Below are 18,581 nucleotides of genomic sequence, written 5' to 3' on the forward strand. Positions count from 1 at the left end.
AGTAAAATACTTTGTTTAGATGCCTGAAAATTAGTTTTAAGTTTTGACATAAATTTGTTAACCAAAACTACATATAGTTTGAAATTCAATATATTTTTTTAGAGACCTTTCTTTTTTCATTGAATATTTGCTTACTGTGCCATCTAATATTTCTAGGTTTGTAGCTTTGGAAACAAATGAAGGCTAGCTAATGCCTTGGCACTTCTACCATATCAATTTATAAACAGGTATTCTTTGTTCCAATAGAAAGAAAGTTGTATAAACTTTTTTGCATACTGGTTGTTACATGCTTAAAGAGCTACTGGACTTCTAATGCATTGCAGATATGTTTGGTCTTCTATTTTTGGGTTGCATTGTAAAGTGGATGAGTAGTATTAACTTAACTGATGGGAATAAATTGAGCATTGGTGGTCACCTCCCCATAGGGGATGATTAGGTTTATGGGTGATATATGTATATAATTTCACATAGATATGAGGTTGCCATACTCAACCCTAATTCCTGAGTCACATGACATTATAAAGTTTTGAATCCATAATAATAATAGGAACAGAACGTAGATCAATAAAAAAAAATTAGTCTTATGATAGTTAACAGTCTTGAGCAAAATGGTGCAATTGGCCTTCGGCCTTCTTTGCTTTGGGCTTTTAGATGCTCCTATATCATTGTCTATCCTTGTGAGAATTTCTGTTGTATATGTAGATGAGAGAGAAAAAAGTTGATTTGTTTGTTGATTTTAGGAATAGTGCAAACATGGGAATTTTTACTTTGGATTTGTGTTTTTTGGGGTTATGAGTTGGAAGGTTAGAATTGATTAAGAGTATGGATGAATTAAGCATCTCTTTGTCCTCCCTTAAGCAAATGATTACATTAATTTATTTAGGTAAAGAGTACCAACGTGAAGATCAGTTGATAAGGAACAAAACTAACAATAGAGATGAATTTTTTCTTCACTCTTTTATTTTTGGAGTAATATACTTGATATGATTTTCTTTTTTTGAGAATCATATACTTGATATGATTAGTTAATTGATGTTGCTTTTCTTATTCAAAATTTAAATTCAAAAAATTTGTTTATGGTGTAAAGTGTGTGGTAAATCCATCATATTTATTTCTTCTTAGACTAAAACTAATTGTACAGTAGTTATTGTAGTTTGAGATTTTTAGTAATTACGACAAATTTCCACCATTGACACAAAAGTACTAACAAAAAAGTTATTTTCAATGCCATTAACTCTTTGATTATCATGGTATTATGTGTTCAAATATTCCTTTTGATTGATTTTATTTATTTTATTATTATTTTTTTAAAATTTTTGATTATGCAGTACTTTTTAATGTTATTTGTCAATTTGTCAACAGGGGTTTTTTGTTTATGCAAGAAGGTTGTTTCCAGAACGCTTAGACGGAGGCCACACTTTTGTTGTTTGTGAATGTGTAATTATGCAGTCCATGGAAAACTTAAAACTATTTTGTTTATTTAGATCTCTATGTTATGTTTTGTGTAAATTATAATGGTATGTTTTGTGTAATTATATAGTCCCTGATGGACTTAAACTTCTTCGTTTATTTAGATAGATGGGAATCATTATGGATATCGTTGTTTAATCTTTGTAGTCCCTAGTGAAGGAGTTTAACTTTTGGGTTTGTATTTAGAGTCATTATGGATATCTATATTCTAGGCTTGGTTGACAATTATGATTATGATTGACATGAATGTTTCGGTTTATGTTGATTTGTTTATTGTATTCTAATTTCTACCTACCTGGAAAGATTTTTATGTAAATAGCTCGACTTTAATGCTCGTGTCTTGATCATGATGTAGCAAATTCCTTAAGTGTTTAGTTAATAGTTTTGCAGAGGTTTTTATTTTATGATTACCGCATTGAATTGTTTATAAATTTAAATTTGTTCACCCTATTGTACCCCACGTGTTAGTGCTTTGATCCACGTTTGGGGGCTCCCCTGATTCAATAATTGTATTCGGAGGCCCCTTTCTTTTCTTGTCTCATTTCTGATCTTCTCTAGACATGTTCTAATGCTTTGGTTTATGATACAAACTCAACCATATCATTCCTCATTCTTCATTATCAAGACTCATCATATAGTTCCATCCTAATTGGTGGCGTCAAGAATGCAACTTGTAGGAGCAAAGCTTCTCCCCCAACCATATTAATTAATGCAATTTTTGCAAACATTAGATATGGATTCAAATGGAGATTGATTGGTGTTTATGGTCATCCGAGACACATTGACAACATACTTGGGATTTTGTAGATAATCCAAGTCCACAAATGGACCTGTGCGACTTTAACAGTCATCTTTGGCAAAAATGGCCCATTACCATCAATTTTCAAAATAATTTGCCCAGAAACACTGTTTCCAAACTATATAGCAATATACCACTTTTTTAGGTACTCGAGCTTGCCAAGCTCGAGTACCATGTTTTTTTAATCGACTGTAGCGCCATATTCAAGGAGCCCTATAGTGGCGTTTTTAAGCCCTATAGTGACGTTTTCGGGCCCTATAGTGGCGTTTTTAAGCCCTATAGTGACGTTTTCGGGCCCTATAGCGGCGTTTTCCTGCAAAATTTTTTTTACAAGTACCCCATAACAGGTTCAAGGGGCCCTATAGTGGCGTTTTTAATCCCTATAGTGACGTTTTTGGGCCCTATAGTGGCGTTTTCCTGCAAAATTTTTTTATAAGTCCCATAACAGGTTCAAGGGGCCCTATAGTGGTGTTTTTTGGCCCGAAAACGTCACTATAGGGCTTAAAAACGCCACTATAGGGCTCCTTGAATATGGCGCGACAGTGGATTAAAAAAACATGGTACTCGAGCTTGGCATGCTCGAGTACCTAAAAAAGTGGTATATTGCTATATAGTTTGGAAACAGTGTTTCTGGGCAAATTATTTTGAAAATTGATGGTAATGGGCCATTTTTGCCGTCATCTTTAGAGAAGTATAGGATGAATGAACGACTGTTTGACGAAATACAAGAATTTAGGGTAGTGTTGGATCTTGGACTGGAACTACTTTTAATGCGTGCGACAAAAGTTTGCAAGAGACACATACTGCTAGCATATATTTGGATACACAAGAAACGCATACAGCTAGCATATATTTGGATCTTGGACGAAAGAGAATTGACAATTGCAAGGTTAAATGCCCAAAGTACTTCCGAGTTACCACTAACCAGGGGGATTGCGAAGAAATCCAAGTTCTCTTGCACGTTGGGTCTTTTATGTCATGCATCGATCAGGGGGACTAGAATTAGGGACTACAGAATTACACATCCATATCCATAATGATTCTAATGAAGCCATCTGTCTAGATAAACAATGAATTTTAAGTCCTTCATCAGGGACTATATAATTACACATAAAATACCATAATAATTCTAAATAAACCAAATAATTTACATGGATATGGTTGTGTAATTTCTGTAGTCCCTAATAGACGGCTTCTTTAGAATCATTATGAGATATATAATAATTTTTCCATAGTGTGATATAAGGCTACATTGAAATGAATTTGAAGCTATGTTTGTTTAGTGGTTAGTTAATTGGTTTTATTCTTATTTGGGGGTGCCCTTGATTCAATAATTGTAATCTGAGGGTCCTTTCTTTTCTCCTCTCATTTCTAATCTTGTCAGACATGTTATAATGCTTGGGCTCAATTTGCTAGGTTTTCAAGACTTGTTGGTACTATTTGTTTGTGTATAACAAGGGGACTTCCATTTGTTTGTTGATGACATAAGGACTTCGTACTGGAACTACTAGTGCATGAGAGAGAACACTTACAGTTTGTAACCTTTGTTATAAGTAGATTTTCTTGCGTAAACATTTTTACTATTGACCTGGAAGATTATGAAAGAACTTATGGAGAAAACAGAGCACACCTATTGACCTGGAAGATTCCAAAAAAATTTCAAATCCCTCTCTGATTTCACCCATAAGCCTATATATTTCAAACATTTGATTTTTAGCACCGAAGCCCAAGAATAGATCAACGAGTTATAAGTTTGAAGGCTCTTGTTCCAACCTCTTCTCTTTGTCTTTCAAAACTAGAAATGCAGATGGTAGTTATCGATTGTTTACGGAAAGTTCTTATAAAAGTATCATAAATTACAGTATCTGGAAGAATGTTTTTCCTCTTCTTGGTGAGTTTTTTAGCTTTGCCGAGCCTCCCAACCTTGCATAACTCACTAATTGAGTTATGATGGATGATAGTTTATTTAGTTGAAACTGAAAACTTTTTTCTGAAAGTGTAAAAAATAGGTTAAAAATTAAGTTGAATAAATACATTGGGACTTATAAATAGTATTAAAAAGTATAGCAAAACTTATGAATAATAGTAAAAATAAGTTGAAAGTGTAGATAAGCTAAAAATTCAGCTTATCCCAAACACACACTGAGTATGTACTAATCAGGCGCATTTCTTCCCATCACTTCTACCATCAACTAGGGCAATACATGAGTTCCATAGGTTACCATAGGCCGCACTTCAATGAGTCCACATCCCATTCACAATTTCAATTGCTTTGTACAAATTCCCATCATTACAAATGCCATCAATCTCTATATTGTAATTGCAGTAATTCCCTTGCTTCTGATGTTCCACTCTTTTCATAGGCTGTGCAGCAAGATGTTGCAAGTATGAGGATTTGCTAAACAAATGCTAGTCATCATCTCATGCCCGATATTATTGGCTTTAGAGAACCTCCCCTTGCTGCAGTACTCATGAATTAAAGTACTATAGGTTACCGTATCTAAGGGAATACCACTACTTTTCATTAATCTAATCGCCATTCTTGCATCGGAGAGCATCCCATTTTTGCATAGCCCATCCATCACAATGTTATATGAGTAAACACTCGGTTTAATGCCCTTGTCCGCCATCTCTTTTAGAACCAACGACCGTGCCTTTAAGATCTTTCCATTCCTGACCAAACCCACTGACCCAGCAACCACATATTAGTATATTACAACTCTCCAAATTTATAAAATCACAAACTTTTTGCATAGACTCAAACAGGGTCTTCGCTTCCCCAAGTATCCCATCTTTGCAAAACCCCTCCAACATTGAATTATAAGTTTACAATATTAGGTTGAGGAAAGTGAGAGTGATGAGAAGAAGAGGAAGGGGAGATGGGTGAAGAGAGAATGCACTTGAAGAGTGGCCATAATGCCAAGCTATGAGCTTTGGTGGTAAGCTCCATATAACGTTAACGTTCTCACTTTAATAATAGTAACCAACTTTTGTATTTGTTTGATTTAATTGGTTGGAGAGGGCAGGAAAGAAGTTAAACTTCGGAAAATACTTGTTTCACACATCTTTACACACATATGAAAATTGTACAACTTGATGATTTTCAATGCAATTTTAGAGTGTGTAACAAGGTTTGTGTACATAATGTACACTACTTTTATAAGTAACTGGGTATTTGATGTTTTATTATTGGTTGTGCTTCAAATTTTTTTTTTTTTTCCTATTTTCAAAATAAAAACTTAATATGCTACACAAATATTATAACAAATATATTTATGCATACCAAACCAATGAATTTACAATTAACAATTGAACATTTAAAAAAAAAATTATTTGACAATTGAAAAGTTGATGTTTAAGATGTGTACATTATCTCCTGTATAATGAAAGGCTAGATCATTAAAAAAATTAAAAAGATATATTGATATATTTCTAGATACCGTTTTGAATAACTTGACTTCATTATTTATGTAATATTTTTTTTTTTAAATTGTTCTCATGGCCAGCTATTTTAAATAATTAGTTGGTAACTTGCGCGATGCACAATTAAATTTTATATAAAGGTGATATACACATTAAAATAATTTTTGTTGTACAAAAAGGAAAAACAATACAATCTTTCTCAATAATTCAAAACAATGAAAATGTAAGTTAGAAATTGGAAATTATTATTTTTAGTTTTAAACCAGTTTTTTCAAACCCAATTTTTCTCCTTATAATCCAAGCATAGAAAACAATTTCAAAATGTTATAAAACTTACCAATTTTACATGTTTAATTCTATTAATTAAACTTTCAAAATGGTGAACTTGAGGGCACTTTGGGCACATAAAAATAGGAGTCCAAATAGAGAAAACTAGGAGTATGCAGTGAACCCGCCAACTCGCCAAAACCGACCTGATCCAACCAAATTTGCTAGATTGGGTAGGTTTTTAAGGGTTGGTGGGTTGGGTTGGGTTATAAATTTTTTTTTTAATAGTAGATCAGGTTGGGTTCGAGTAATAGGATTCACAAATATAATATATATTTATAACTTAAAAAATATATTATACAATTTATATATATATATATATATATATATTTTTTTTTTTGCCCTCTTCCTAAATAAAACCCAAACCATAAGTTCTTCTCATATAGTTTGTGTTTGTTTGGTATTATGCTTATGATTATTTGGTTATATATTTACTCTTATTTGTAGTGGTGTTGTTCTAATGTTTAATTTTATAATAATAATAGTAATTAAAAAAAAATTGTCCAACCTGATCAACATGGGTTAGGTTGAGTTAGGTTGGACCCCTGTGATGGGTTTGGTTGGGTTGAAAAAACTTCTCAACTCCACCCAACCCACTCCATGTAATACATATTTTACAAAATAAAAGAAAAAATGTTTAATATACAATAAAAAAATCACCAAATGTAGCTATATATCCTAAAATTATATAAATATATATATATAATTTCTTATTATTTGAAGACTAGTATATAGAATTTAATTAATATAACTTATTTATTCGAAATTTGACAAGTATCAATTCTGGTAAAAGCGTCATATGGAGTGGGAGTTTGTATGTGTTAGGGAAGAGGAAGACCATTTGACAAAATCAAACCTAGAGGACTTTAATGAGGTCCATCAAATATAAGTCCAAAACCACCACCATGCTCTTCGTGACTGCCCAAAAGCTAGATGTTTTTGGAATTCCCTTCTGCCTCTTATGCCTCCGAATCTCTTCCTTGGTATGCCATTAGTGGAATGGTTGAAAACCAATTACAGAAGCTCTAGTATTAGCGCCATATCTGAAATGAGGTGGGGAATGATTTTTCCTATGGCTGTGTGGATTCTTTGGCTGCACAGAAATAGTATTGTCTTTCGTAGAACAGGTCTGCAACGTAATCTTTTAGACGAAATCTTGGCTAGAACAGCTGAGGTAGCTTATTTGGTCAGCAACAGGGCCGGCCCAACAAAATTTGGGGCCCAAGGCAAAAAATTTATATGGGGCCTTTTTATATAAAATTATATAATACTAATTAAATTAAGACTAATTTGATGTAAATACAGAAATTGATGAATAATACTAGCTAAACTAAGGTTAATTTCAAAAAAAAGATTGAATATTATAGTTGAATAATATAAGCAGTATGGCGTTTCTTGGTGGATAAAGATAGTCTTTGTGTTCAAGCTATTAAAGCCGAATATAGAGTGGGCAGGAATTGGTTTGGGAAGACCCTCCAAAAAAAGCCTCTTGGGCTTGGAAGAGTATCAACAATGCCAAGTCAATTATTTTGAATGGAGCCTGCAAATTAGTAAGCAATGGGGAAAGCATACGTACCTAGGTGGACCCATGGGCTGATGGGCCCCTAATCTACCAAACTTCAAACCAGTGAGACAACTGAATGTACTAATAGTTGTCTAATTGTTTCGCATCTTTTGGATCCCAATAGATTGAGATGGGATGATGAAAAATGAAACACCCTCTTTGATGAACAGTCTTCCAAAGCCATCAGATCTTTGCCATTTAGACCTGGACTTACGGAGGATAATTGGATTTGGGTTAAATCCTCGAGTGGAAATTTCTCATTTAAATCAGCTTATTGGTTCCGTAGTGGTTCTTCAATCAATGAAAAAGCTGGTGGTATCTGGGCGAAGTTATGGAAGTTAAATATTCATGAAAGGATTCAAACGACCCTTTGGAGAATTGCTGCTAACGTCCTTCCCACCAGAGACAAACTACACCGATTTAATTCCCAGGTCAGTCAATTGTGCCCTCTATGTGAATTGGAAGCTGAATCTCCAATGCATATTTTTATTCCCTGTGATTTTGCAAGAGCACTATGGTTCACTAGTAATTGGGGTATTAGACTAATCAACTGGCATTCTCATCCACAACCCAGCTCATTGAATTCCTAATTTTCCCTCCGAAGGTAGAGTTCCAATCCCAACAAGAGAGATCTTCTTTCCTTCTATATGGAACTCTTATGCTAGAGGCTATTTGGAAGACCTGAAATTTAGTGGTCTTCAAAGGATCAGAGATAAATGTGGAAAGAGTACACCAAAGTCTCATGAGACGTTATCTAGAACATTTAGCTGTTTCTAAGCTAACCAAATTTACAAGAAACCTCCCAGGAATGCAAAGTGGACAAGACCGGAGTATGGACCAATTATGGTGAGCTGTGACTCAGCAATTGGAGAGAACAATTCCTATATAGCCATAGTAGCAAGAGATTGGAGAGGAGCATTAGTTTTCGCTCTATCAAAGCGAGTAGAAACCAATGTCCCTGTCCAAGTGGAAGCTGAAGCAATCAACTGGGCTACTCAGCTTGCTGTGTTGAATAGAGTTTTAATTGTGTGACAATAGAAAGTGACTCAAAGATTTCAGTAGATGCTCTTATATCACCAGGAAGCTCAAACACATGGAGGATTTTGTTCATTCTTATGATACCCTTAGACTGGCAGCATTAATGCCAAACTACAGATTTAGTTGGATTCCTAGAGAAGCTAATGTTACGGCCCACACCTCAGCATCTTGGTCTCCATGTAACAGACTAGCCAACTCCTTTGGTTTAGGTTCTGCTCCTCAATCATTTTGTAATGTCATATTGTTGGAGCAAGCCAATATTTTGTAATTATTCTATTTCTTTCTCAATATAATTCCTTTGGCCTTGATTGAAAAAAAAAAAAAAATTTGTAAGATCGTTTGGGATCCTACTGATCCTACTAAAACATAATTTTTTTTTTTTTTTTTTTAAGAAAATTATGTTAACATATGCAAATTTTTGTTTTTTTATAGATAAATTCATAAATTACGTAATTATTCAACATACAAAGTCACTATTAATGTGTTTTTCGCTTTAAATCTGAAAATAGGTAGAATCTTATGATCTGCGATCCGATCCAATAATCCACAATCCCATCTACCTCCCACGATTCTATGTAAGATCCCCATCTTGACAATCTTGGTAGAGACATTAGCCCAATTTGATTATAGCATCTGCCCCCTTCATGCACACACACACACACTCTCTCTCTCTCTAACCCTTAGAGCAATCGCATCAGTCTATGCAAAACTCTTATCTATTTTGCAAGAAAAAACATACTTTTTCTATTTTACACACCCGCTTTTACAAAACATTTACATCAGTTTATCAATTCTATCATCTATTTTATTTAAATAATAATATTTCTTTAATTTTTTATTTTATCAAACAAACCACTACCCACATGGCCCCATCCACCTTTTTCTTTCTTTGTTGTGAGAAGAAGACATAAGAAAGAGCAACGTGAGAGAGAGAAAAAAAAGAATAAAAAATCATTTGCACATGAGCAGTTTTGTATATTTGCACATTTTTACAAGTATTGATGTGAGTATTTTTTGGGTTAAAATGTGCAAAATTGAGCACTTTTTGCATTTTGCAAATTTTTGTAACCACTGATGTGGTTGCTCTTACCTTCTCTTTCTAAACCAACCAAAACCTTCACTCTCTCTGTCTCTCTCATCCGAAAGCTCTCATATAGAGGAGGAGTAGGAGAAAGGTTAAGCAGTCTAACGACCTAAGTGAAAAAGAGATCTGTGTGGTTGGAAAATGCTAGTTGGACGGTGTTCAGAGTTATGTAGAGTGTTATGTGATTAAGGTCCCAGACCCTGAGGCTTGTCCTCTAGTTTCTTATTTTTCTTGTTCTTAATTCAAGCATGTGGCAAAAGTGTGTGAGACCACTTACAGCTAGCATATATTTGGATCTTGGACGAAAGAGAAGTGACAATTGCGAGGTTAAATGCCCAAGGTACTTAGGTAGTGACCAGGAAGATAGCGAAGAAATCCAAGTTCACTTGCACATTTTGGTCTTTAATGGTCTTGCATCGATCATGGCGTGACTAGCTTGAAACAATCTGAATTCCGTGTCATTGAAAATTGGAGTGCCAAGACAAAGATATTTGTTGAAGACAAAGGATATACTGAGGTGGCCTTAGGTTCATGATATAAGCTCATCCATATCATTCCTCATTTGTTCATTATCAAGACTCATGTTTTTCATCGTATAGTTCCTATCCTAATGGGTGATACTGTGATAGTAAATCACTAACTAAAGGAATATAAATCGTACAACGCAAAAAAACAGACCAAGACTTGAGATGAGATACATTGGCCATAACTAAGCACATCTTGCTTGGCAGTATCATTTCAAGTAAGCAATTTTCAGTATCAACAACTGTATAAAAAGAACTACACAAAGCCAGAAAAATGGAATATAGTATAAACATCAGACAAAATGTACGGAGGCAATATACCGCATCTTCTAGTCACCTTTGCCTGGTATTCTGGAGTTGATTTCATATTCTACAATTTGCAGCTGGACAAGAAAATAATGCAACGTGTTCAAATATGTTACTTGACAATGGGTATATCACAAAACTAGCACACTTTAAAGCAACATTTTGGACTCTGTTTAACAGTTATGGAGAGTTTCAAAATCAAGCAAATCTAGGATGGGATCAATGAGATTGCGGAGTCCCAGACCAACCCTCCTCCCTCATCACAAGAGGCAGGTGATATAAAGAAAATTTGACTGCTTTTACGGTGAAAGTCACTGATATATCCAGGTATAAAGTTTATAACAGTGACTTTTTAGGGGATGAAATTCTCTTTGGTTTCTTCTCTCAAAGAGCTTAAGCAGTCTGTTAAGACTAAATGGGTCACAAAAGGTCAATGAACTAAAAGTTAATTGTTATAAGGAACCAGGGTGCTTTTAAATTTTTCTTGTAGGAGAATCAGTGAACTCACAGCAAAAGACAAACTGGTTGAGATCAAGAGTCACCCTGCCTTGCTTTGCTGTATCAGATGAACTGAATAAATTCCTGCAACAAACAAGATTAAAAATTCATAGTAACACGATAATATTTGAAAACTAGTATATATAGTTTAATGGATATAACTTATTTATTCCAGATTTGAGGAGTCTCAATTAAGGTAATGTGTCATATGGAGTAGGAGTTTACGTGTGCTAGGGCAGACCATTTGGCAGAATCAAACCTAGAAGACTATAATGAGATCCATCAAATATAAGTCCAAAACCAGCCCATGGGCACCATGCATACCCCCCAGTCAGTGGCGATGCCACGTTGAGGGCAGGGTGTTCCCAGGAACACCCTGACCCAAAAATAATTTTTTTTTTACATATAATAATTTAAATTTTTTTTATTTGTTTACCCTTTAAAAAAAATAGGAATACCCACAAACAAAATCATAAACACCCTCAAATAAAAATAAAAAAAATTTATTTGTTCTACTTTCAAGTAAAAAAAAAAAAGAATAAAAAAGAAGAAGAAGTAACAGAGCAAGCCCACTGCCCAAAGCCCAACATCAATCCTAAACAACAGATGGGAAAGCAAACCCAATCTAAAAAAAAAACAAGATATGATAAGCCCAACAGATGATAGCAAACCCACGGGCCACGGATTCTCAAAAAAAAAAAAACCAAAACCCAACCTAAAGACAGATGGTAGCAAAAACTGAAAGATTCTCAAAAAAAAAAAAACCAAAACCCAACCTAAAGACAGATGGTAGCAAAAACTGAAATAAAAAATGGAGAAACAGAGCTCATCGCCTCCGCCTCAAACTCGAGCAACAGAGCTCATTGCCATCGGTCATCGCCAGATGGATTAGAGATTGGTCATCGTCTTGGCCTCGCCAGTTGGATTGGAGATCGGAATAGCACAGATTGGATTGGAGATTCCTTCCTTGCCAGTCGCCTCGACGTGCTACCCAACTCAACGGCGCCGCCCCTCAGCCTCAACCTCCCTGCTCCCTCAACCTTAAGGTATTTCATCTTTACTTTACACTTTTCTTTTCTCTGACTCTCTCTTTTTCTCTAATGGGTTTTCTCTTTACTCTCTTACTTCTCTCTGTCTCTTTCTCTCTTTTATCTGAAGACTGAAAGTATGAAAGTGAAATGAGAGTCTCTCTCTCTTTAAGACTAAAGACTTAATCTAATTGGTTGATTCTCTTTTTTTTTTTGTTGGTGAAATTGCTTAGCTTTATTTTATTTTATTTTTTTGATACGGGCTTGCTTAGCTTTATTGAACTGTAATTGCTTAGCTTTATTGTAACTTTATTAATATTTGTGATTGATTGATTCTCTTTTTTGTCTTTTAGTATATTGTCTATTGTGATTGGTGATTGTGAATTTCTGATTGACTCTTGTGATTGGGGCTTGTCTGTTGAGTGGGGGGAGGGGTGAATGGGGCATGGGACCGGGTGGGAAGTAAAGGCATGAGAGGCAAGCAGTGGATAATGCACATAAGGTGTGTGCTAATCTATATATAAAATAATAGGTGAAGCAGAGAGAAACTCAAATTACAATTTCAAATTAGAACTCTAATTTTGTGCCACATGTCCAGATTGCAATTCCAAATTAGAACTCTAATTGTGTGACATGTGTCTAGATTTATGTGAGGATCACACCAATTTCAATATGAAATTAAAGTCTAATTTTGAGCCATGTGTCCCAATATATTTTTCTAAATTTAGGTGTCAAGTGAAGACCACACCATACATACATATACAAATTTCCTCAAATCACGTAGGAATCTTTAATGACTCTCTCGTCTCTTGGCCTTTCACGTTTGTTTTTTTGTTTTTTTTTTTTTTTATCACATCAATCCCAATCACTCTAAAATCCTTTCTTAATTTTTGTGCCAAAGGAATTATATATATATATATATATATTTATTTATTTATTTATAAAATCAAAGCTGAGATATTTTAAATTTTTGTGCATGCATTAGCGCCTAACACGGAAGTTAGAAAACCACAATAATCAAGTTCATTCACCTAAGCAAAAACATTTAGCTTGCACACTATAAAAATCCCTACCATCCCATTCATTGTTCATATAAGCATAAACATACAACCTTCCAGAAACATTCAGCCACATGAATGAGGAGAATTAAGTTTTCGTTAGATTCCATTTTTTCAGAAAATTGCATCCAGTCATGCCTTTATTGTTTCATCCCTATCAGTGTATATTCTGTAACATTTATCTTTTATATATGCTTTCGAGTTCAAAAATTGGATTGAGTTACTTTTTATTTGTGGCATGAAGGACTCAGGATCATTTCTTGAGAGAAGAGTTACTGGATTACGTAGAGTAAGGATACTAAACAAAAATGATGCCGAAGATTTCACAGATTATACATGGGGATACCAGGTTCATTTCTTATATCTATATTTGTATTTTCAATCTGTAATGCTTTATTTATCCACAAATTATATTTTCATATTATTCTTTCATATCAAGTGCTCACTCAAAGATTGTCATAACCCATTTTTCATCTACAAAGTTTATAACTAATGAGATTATGATCTCGAACTAGCTAATTCCATGCAATAATTTCATGGAGGTTGGGCTGTCAGGAGAGAAATTAAATATTCACACAGAACAAGGGTCAAGTAATATTCAATGGAGAAGGTTTGGAAACTCTAATCATCAAAGACTCACATGGTACAAGGTATAAATTCTGCTAATGCTTTGTCATGCTAATTATTCTTGCCTGAACTATTTATGTATACTTAATCAGCACTAACCTTATCTTCATGAATTGTCTTTATAGACTCAATTTGATGCACCCAAAGGAAATGACCCTGTTGCATTAAACCTTGGTTCTATGGGAAAAGGGGAAGCTTGGGTTAATGGACAAAGTATTGGGCAATATTGGGTCTCATTTCTTACCCCAGAAGGGAGTCCTTCACAAACATGGTATGCCTTAGAACTTATGTTTGGCACTTTTGTTTGAATACTTAAAATAACAATACAAGCGATTAATTAGTAACAATACACATACAACTGTTGTCACTGAGCAATAAAATGCAATTTTTCGTTTGTACTTAATAGTAAAAAGGAAGCCATTAGATCTATGCTAAAAAATTAAAAATTTGGTCTTCCACCTTTACTCTTCAAACCCATTCTTATACGGTAAGATATTTCTTCATACTTTCAGTCGTCAAAGTGACCTTGGCTTCATGAATTTCATTTACTATATATTTCACATTTTTCATCAATTAGATGATGGTAAGGATTTTTTAAAATATTTTTAAATAGGGTAAAATTTATGTACAATATCTTAAGTACATTACATTAGATTTTTCAATTAAATTCAAATATAGAATTCCAAATTAGAGTTCTAATTTTAAGCCATGTGTCCCAATATATTTTTCTAAATTTAGATGTCAAGTGAAGACCACACCATACATAAATATACAAATTTCCTCAAATCACGTAGGAGTCTTTAATGACTCTCTCTGTCTCTTGGCTCTTCACGTTGTTGTTGTTGTTGTTGCTTTTTTTTTTTTTTTTTTTTTTTATCAGTCCCAATCACTCTAAAATCCTTTCTAAATTTTTGTGCCAAAGGAATATATATATATATATATATATATATATATATATATATATATATATATAAAATCAAAACTGAGAGAAAATATAATTTAAATTCTAAATTGGATAGTTAATTTTGCATCATGTATCTTATCTAAAATTTTAAATTTTTGTGCATGCATTAACACCTAACACGGAAGTTAGAAAACCACAATAATTAAGTTCATTCACCTAAGCAAAAACATTTAACTTGCACACTATAAAAATCCCTACCATCCCATTCATTGTTCATATAAGCATAAACATACAACTTTCCAGAAACATTCAGCCAGATTTTCCACCAAAAAAAAAAAAAAAAATTCCTACCCCTTCACCACTTAGAAGTTAAAACTAATATAAACTTTCACTCTCGTATAGATCTTCACATTTAACTTTTGTCTATTTCTCAAATGCATAATCTTTTCTCTGAGTTTTTAAAGGCATTGAAGGTAGTTTCTCTCTATCTCCCTTGCTTTCATATTCTTATGTTTTCCCCAATTTGGGCTGCAATTTGTGCAATCGTTTTTTTTTTTTTTTAGTGGTATGATGAAGATCAAAAAAGCAGAGTCTCCGTTAACAAAACAAATCACACACTCCTAAGAAAAGGTGAGTAAACGTTTTCCTTTCTTTTTGTAAAATTTTGTTTTTGAATTATATATAAATAATAATTAAAAAAAACATTATGAAGCAGGCAATTATCACTTCGAAAATAAGCAAGCAAAAAAAGAAAAAAAAAGTGCATCACAATATCAAAAATTAAGAATTAATAAATTTTTTAAAAAAACAATATGGACAATTTACATTTTCTACCTAATAATATTCTTACAAGATTTTTTAAAGAGTTAACAAAAAATAAGAATAACTATATATCAATAGTATTTAAATTATATATATAGGAATTATACTATGCACCTCAATGTGTATTTTTTAAGTATATCCATGCATATGCATGGGGTTACAGGCTAGAACCATAAAATTTGAGTCATCTGCATTTTCTAATAAAGTTTGCTAAATCATAAATTAGAACCATCATTTGTAACTTAAAATCTCCGAATTTATACATCTAATCTACCAAACAATACCTACTAAATAATAAAGCACAATATTTCTTGTCCAAAGCATATTTTATGTCACTATGATGACACTGAACCATACTCATGTGGAACCACACAATAATAATAAAAAAATAAAAGGAAACCATTCACTGATCACACATCACATACCTCCCAGAAATCAATTATATGAATTCTATCAAACTATACTCATCTAAGCTAGAAGATAGACAATACAAACAGCATTTCATATACGCCCAACGTACAATCCACCTGTACACACAAACCACTCTTATGCCAATTATTTATAAGCAATTACAAGTAAAGCCCCAGTTGATAAGCCATATCATATAAGGTTTGCTGGTTTGCTCAACTGAAATTGTAAAAAAATTACATAATGCTAAGTTTTGTTAATAAAATTTTCTGGTTAATGATATGAATTTAGACTTAACTAAGCCTTCTAAACATGAATAAACTCATGATTAATAATAATAAAAAAAAAACCAATAGTAACACTTAACTAATAAAATGCAATTTTTTTTTCATTGTCTTATTTAATTATATCTATTCTCGTGCGATAGCACGGGTTACATACTAGTAGTTAGTAAAGAGAAATAATGAAGAAACTGATAAACAATAATTAATAATTTAATTAACCAATATATTATAAAAGATAAACAAATTAAATTATGTTAGGCTAAACAACAATTAATAATTTTATAATTAATGAAACAATAATATAACAAATTATAGTTTATAAAAGATAAACAAATTAATGAAACAATTAAACAACAATAATTAATAATTTTATTAATATTTTAAATGAATTTATAGTTTATTGTATAGGTAACTTTGTTCATTTATTTTCTTTTCATTTTTTTTCCCCTTTTGAGGTTTTTTAGTGTACGTAATGCAAATTTGTTTTGGTTTTAAGAACATTTTTTTTTTTTTAGCACAAACTTCATGCCAGCCAAATCTTGAATTTCGGCCGGTATTTTCCGAAACCCAAAATAGACCAAAATGACCCAAAATTTTTTCAAAGTAGAATAAGAACATCATGGACAAAATTCCTGGAGTTGCCATTACCCCCGGTTCACCATGCCCTAAACTTGTACAGTTATGCTGTTGCCCACATTTCACCAAAAATGAAAAAGGTACAACATTAAAAATGAACTTTTTGCAAGTATAAGGGACATTTACCGAGCAGACTGTAAAAATATACAAAGAGATATGAAGTCATCTAGCCGAAATCTCCCATTCTTCTTTTCATCAAAACTTTGAGCAACCAAGGAAAATCGTGTAAGTATTTTAATGAAGCCAACTGAATACCTCAATATAAAGATAATATCATAATACCTCACAATTTGAATTAGCAACATGGAAGATTCCCACCCCCCCACAACAATAAACAAGGCATACAAGGTCTTATTCTAACATAAGCATACTAAAGCTATAAGATTGCAATATAACGGAATGTCTATAATGCAGAGAAACAAAAAGTGGAGCATTAATTACTTAATAGCACGTTTGGCAAAAATTAAAAAGACTCAAAAGAGGTAGTAACATGTAAATTCAACGAGTAAGAACGACGAAAAAATAAAAATAAAGCATTATTAGAAAACAAAACTTTTACCTACAAGCTATTATATGCCTTTAAAAAAATAAAAATATTGAGTACCTCCCTAGTCCTATTTTCTTCATTGAATAGAAGCTTAATATACAGGTCAAGAAAATTTTTATAAAATTTTTATTGAATTATGACCAATTAAAGCTTCTAAATCGTGATTATCAGAACTTAAAAGGCCATTATATAAAGAGACTCCAAACAGGTCAAGAAAATAATTATTGAACTAAGACCAATTAAACTCTTGAATTGTGATTTTCTGAACTCTAAAAACTTTTAGAAAAAGATATGCCACATGGAGCACTCAAAGATGGTGGCCACTGGTTTGAGTAGTGTTGTTTGTAATTTTTTGAGATACATGTGAATAAAAAAATGTGTGAAAAATTGTGTAATATTATTTAAAAACTGAAAATGAGTGTTTGAAATGCCCTACCAAACGGGCCATAAACTTTCCTAATACATTTGCTTGAGCAATTAGGGGAAAATTAGTAACAAAGAGGACCATTAATCAGCCCTGGAGAGGGGGCCGTTTGGTATATAAATTTAAAGGATTGGAATAAAGAAATGCATGTTAAATGCACTTATAACGGCATTCAATTATCAGAAAAAGAATTTCTGAAAAACTGGTTAACAGACGGTATTCAGATAAAGATCCTATTTCCTTTTCGTTGGATAGAGTAAAAATTGAAAGAAGTCATTATGATTCAACCAAAGGGCATATAGTTTCTAGACTTCGAAACAAAGAGGTACTCTTTTTTTATTATTTATTTAATTTTAATTTATATATTTATTATTACTTTCTATTTACTATTTATTAATTCTATAATTTTTTTTATAAGAAATTCATTGCTATATAATTTATAGTTTATAGTTTATATAATATATAATATTCTTGGGGCATTCAATAATCGGGTTCATTGATATTTCTGGTATAGTAGATGCTATCACACATATAATCATACTCAATTCGATGGAATTGTTTGATTTTTTAAATAATATTACTCGTATTTTTATACACTTTTTTATTTACACGTATTTTTAAAAAAGATAAACATTATTAAAACGACATTATCATACGGCTCAAAAGAATTCTGAACATAATTTTCATACAAAAGTTTGTAGTACTAACCAAAAAATAAAGTTTCTATTCTTATATGTCAAAAATATAAGCTTTACCTCGCAAACTGTGTAAAAGGCAGGAGAATCAAATTAGAAACCAATCTTCACCAAC

The 18,581-nt window shown here is 32.7% G+C and overlaps 1 protein-coding gene and 2 long non-coding RNA genes across 3 annotated transcripts in view; 1 reads left to right on the forward strand and 2 right to left on the reverse strand.

Annotated features, from left to right (window-relative positions):
- Positions 1-10,535: 10,535 nt before the first annotated feature.
- LOC126705772 (uncharacterized) overlaps positions 10,536-18,581 on the reverse strand; it is a 51,930-nt gene continuing 43,884 nt past the window's right edge. The window contains exon 10 of the mRNA XM_050404969.1: positions 10,536-10,612. Coding sequence (XP_050260926.1) covers positions 10,593-10,612 — 20 coding nt within the window. The 3' untranslated portion in view covers positions 10,536-10,592. The remainder of the gene's footprint in view (positions 10,613-18,581) is intronic.
- On the reverse strand, positions 11,061-16,987 carry LOC126705776 (uncharacterized). The gene is made up of 2 exons (XR_007648429.1): positions 16,927-16,987; positions 11,061-11,117 (listed from the first exon to the last, which is right to left on the reverse strand). It is a non-coding gene; the product is annotated as an uncharacterized LOC126705776 (long non-coding RNA).
- LOC126705774 (uncharacterized) lies at positions 13,370-14,018 on the forward strand. Its single transcript, XR_007648427.1, has 3 exons — positions 13,370-13,468; positions 13,635-13,769; positions 13,872-14,018. It is a non-coding gene; the product is annotated as an uncharacterized LOC126705774 (long non-coding RNA).

Source organism: Quercus robur, chromosome 11, assembly GCF_932294415.1.
Source record: "Quercus robur chromosome 11, dhQueRobu3.1, whole genome shotgun sequence".
Classification (NCBI taxonomy): domain Eukaryota; kingdom Viridiplantae; phylum Streptophyta; class Magnoliopsida; order Fagales; family Fagaceae; genus Quercus; species Quercus robur.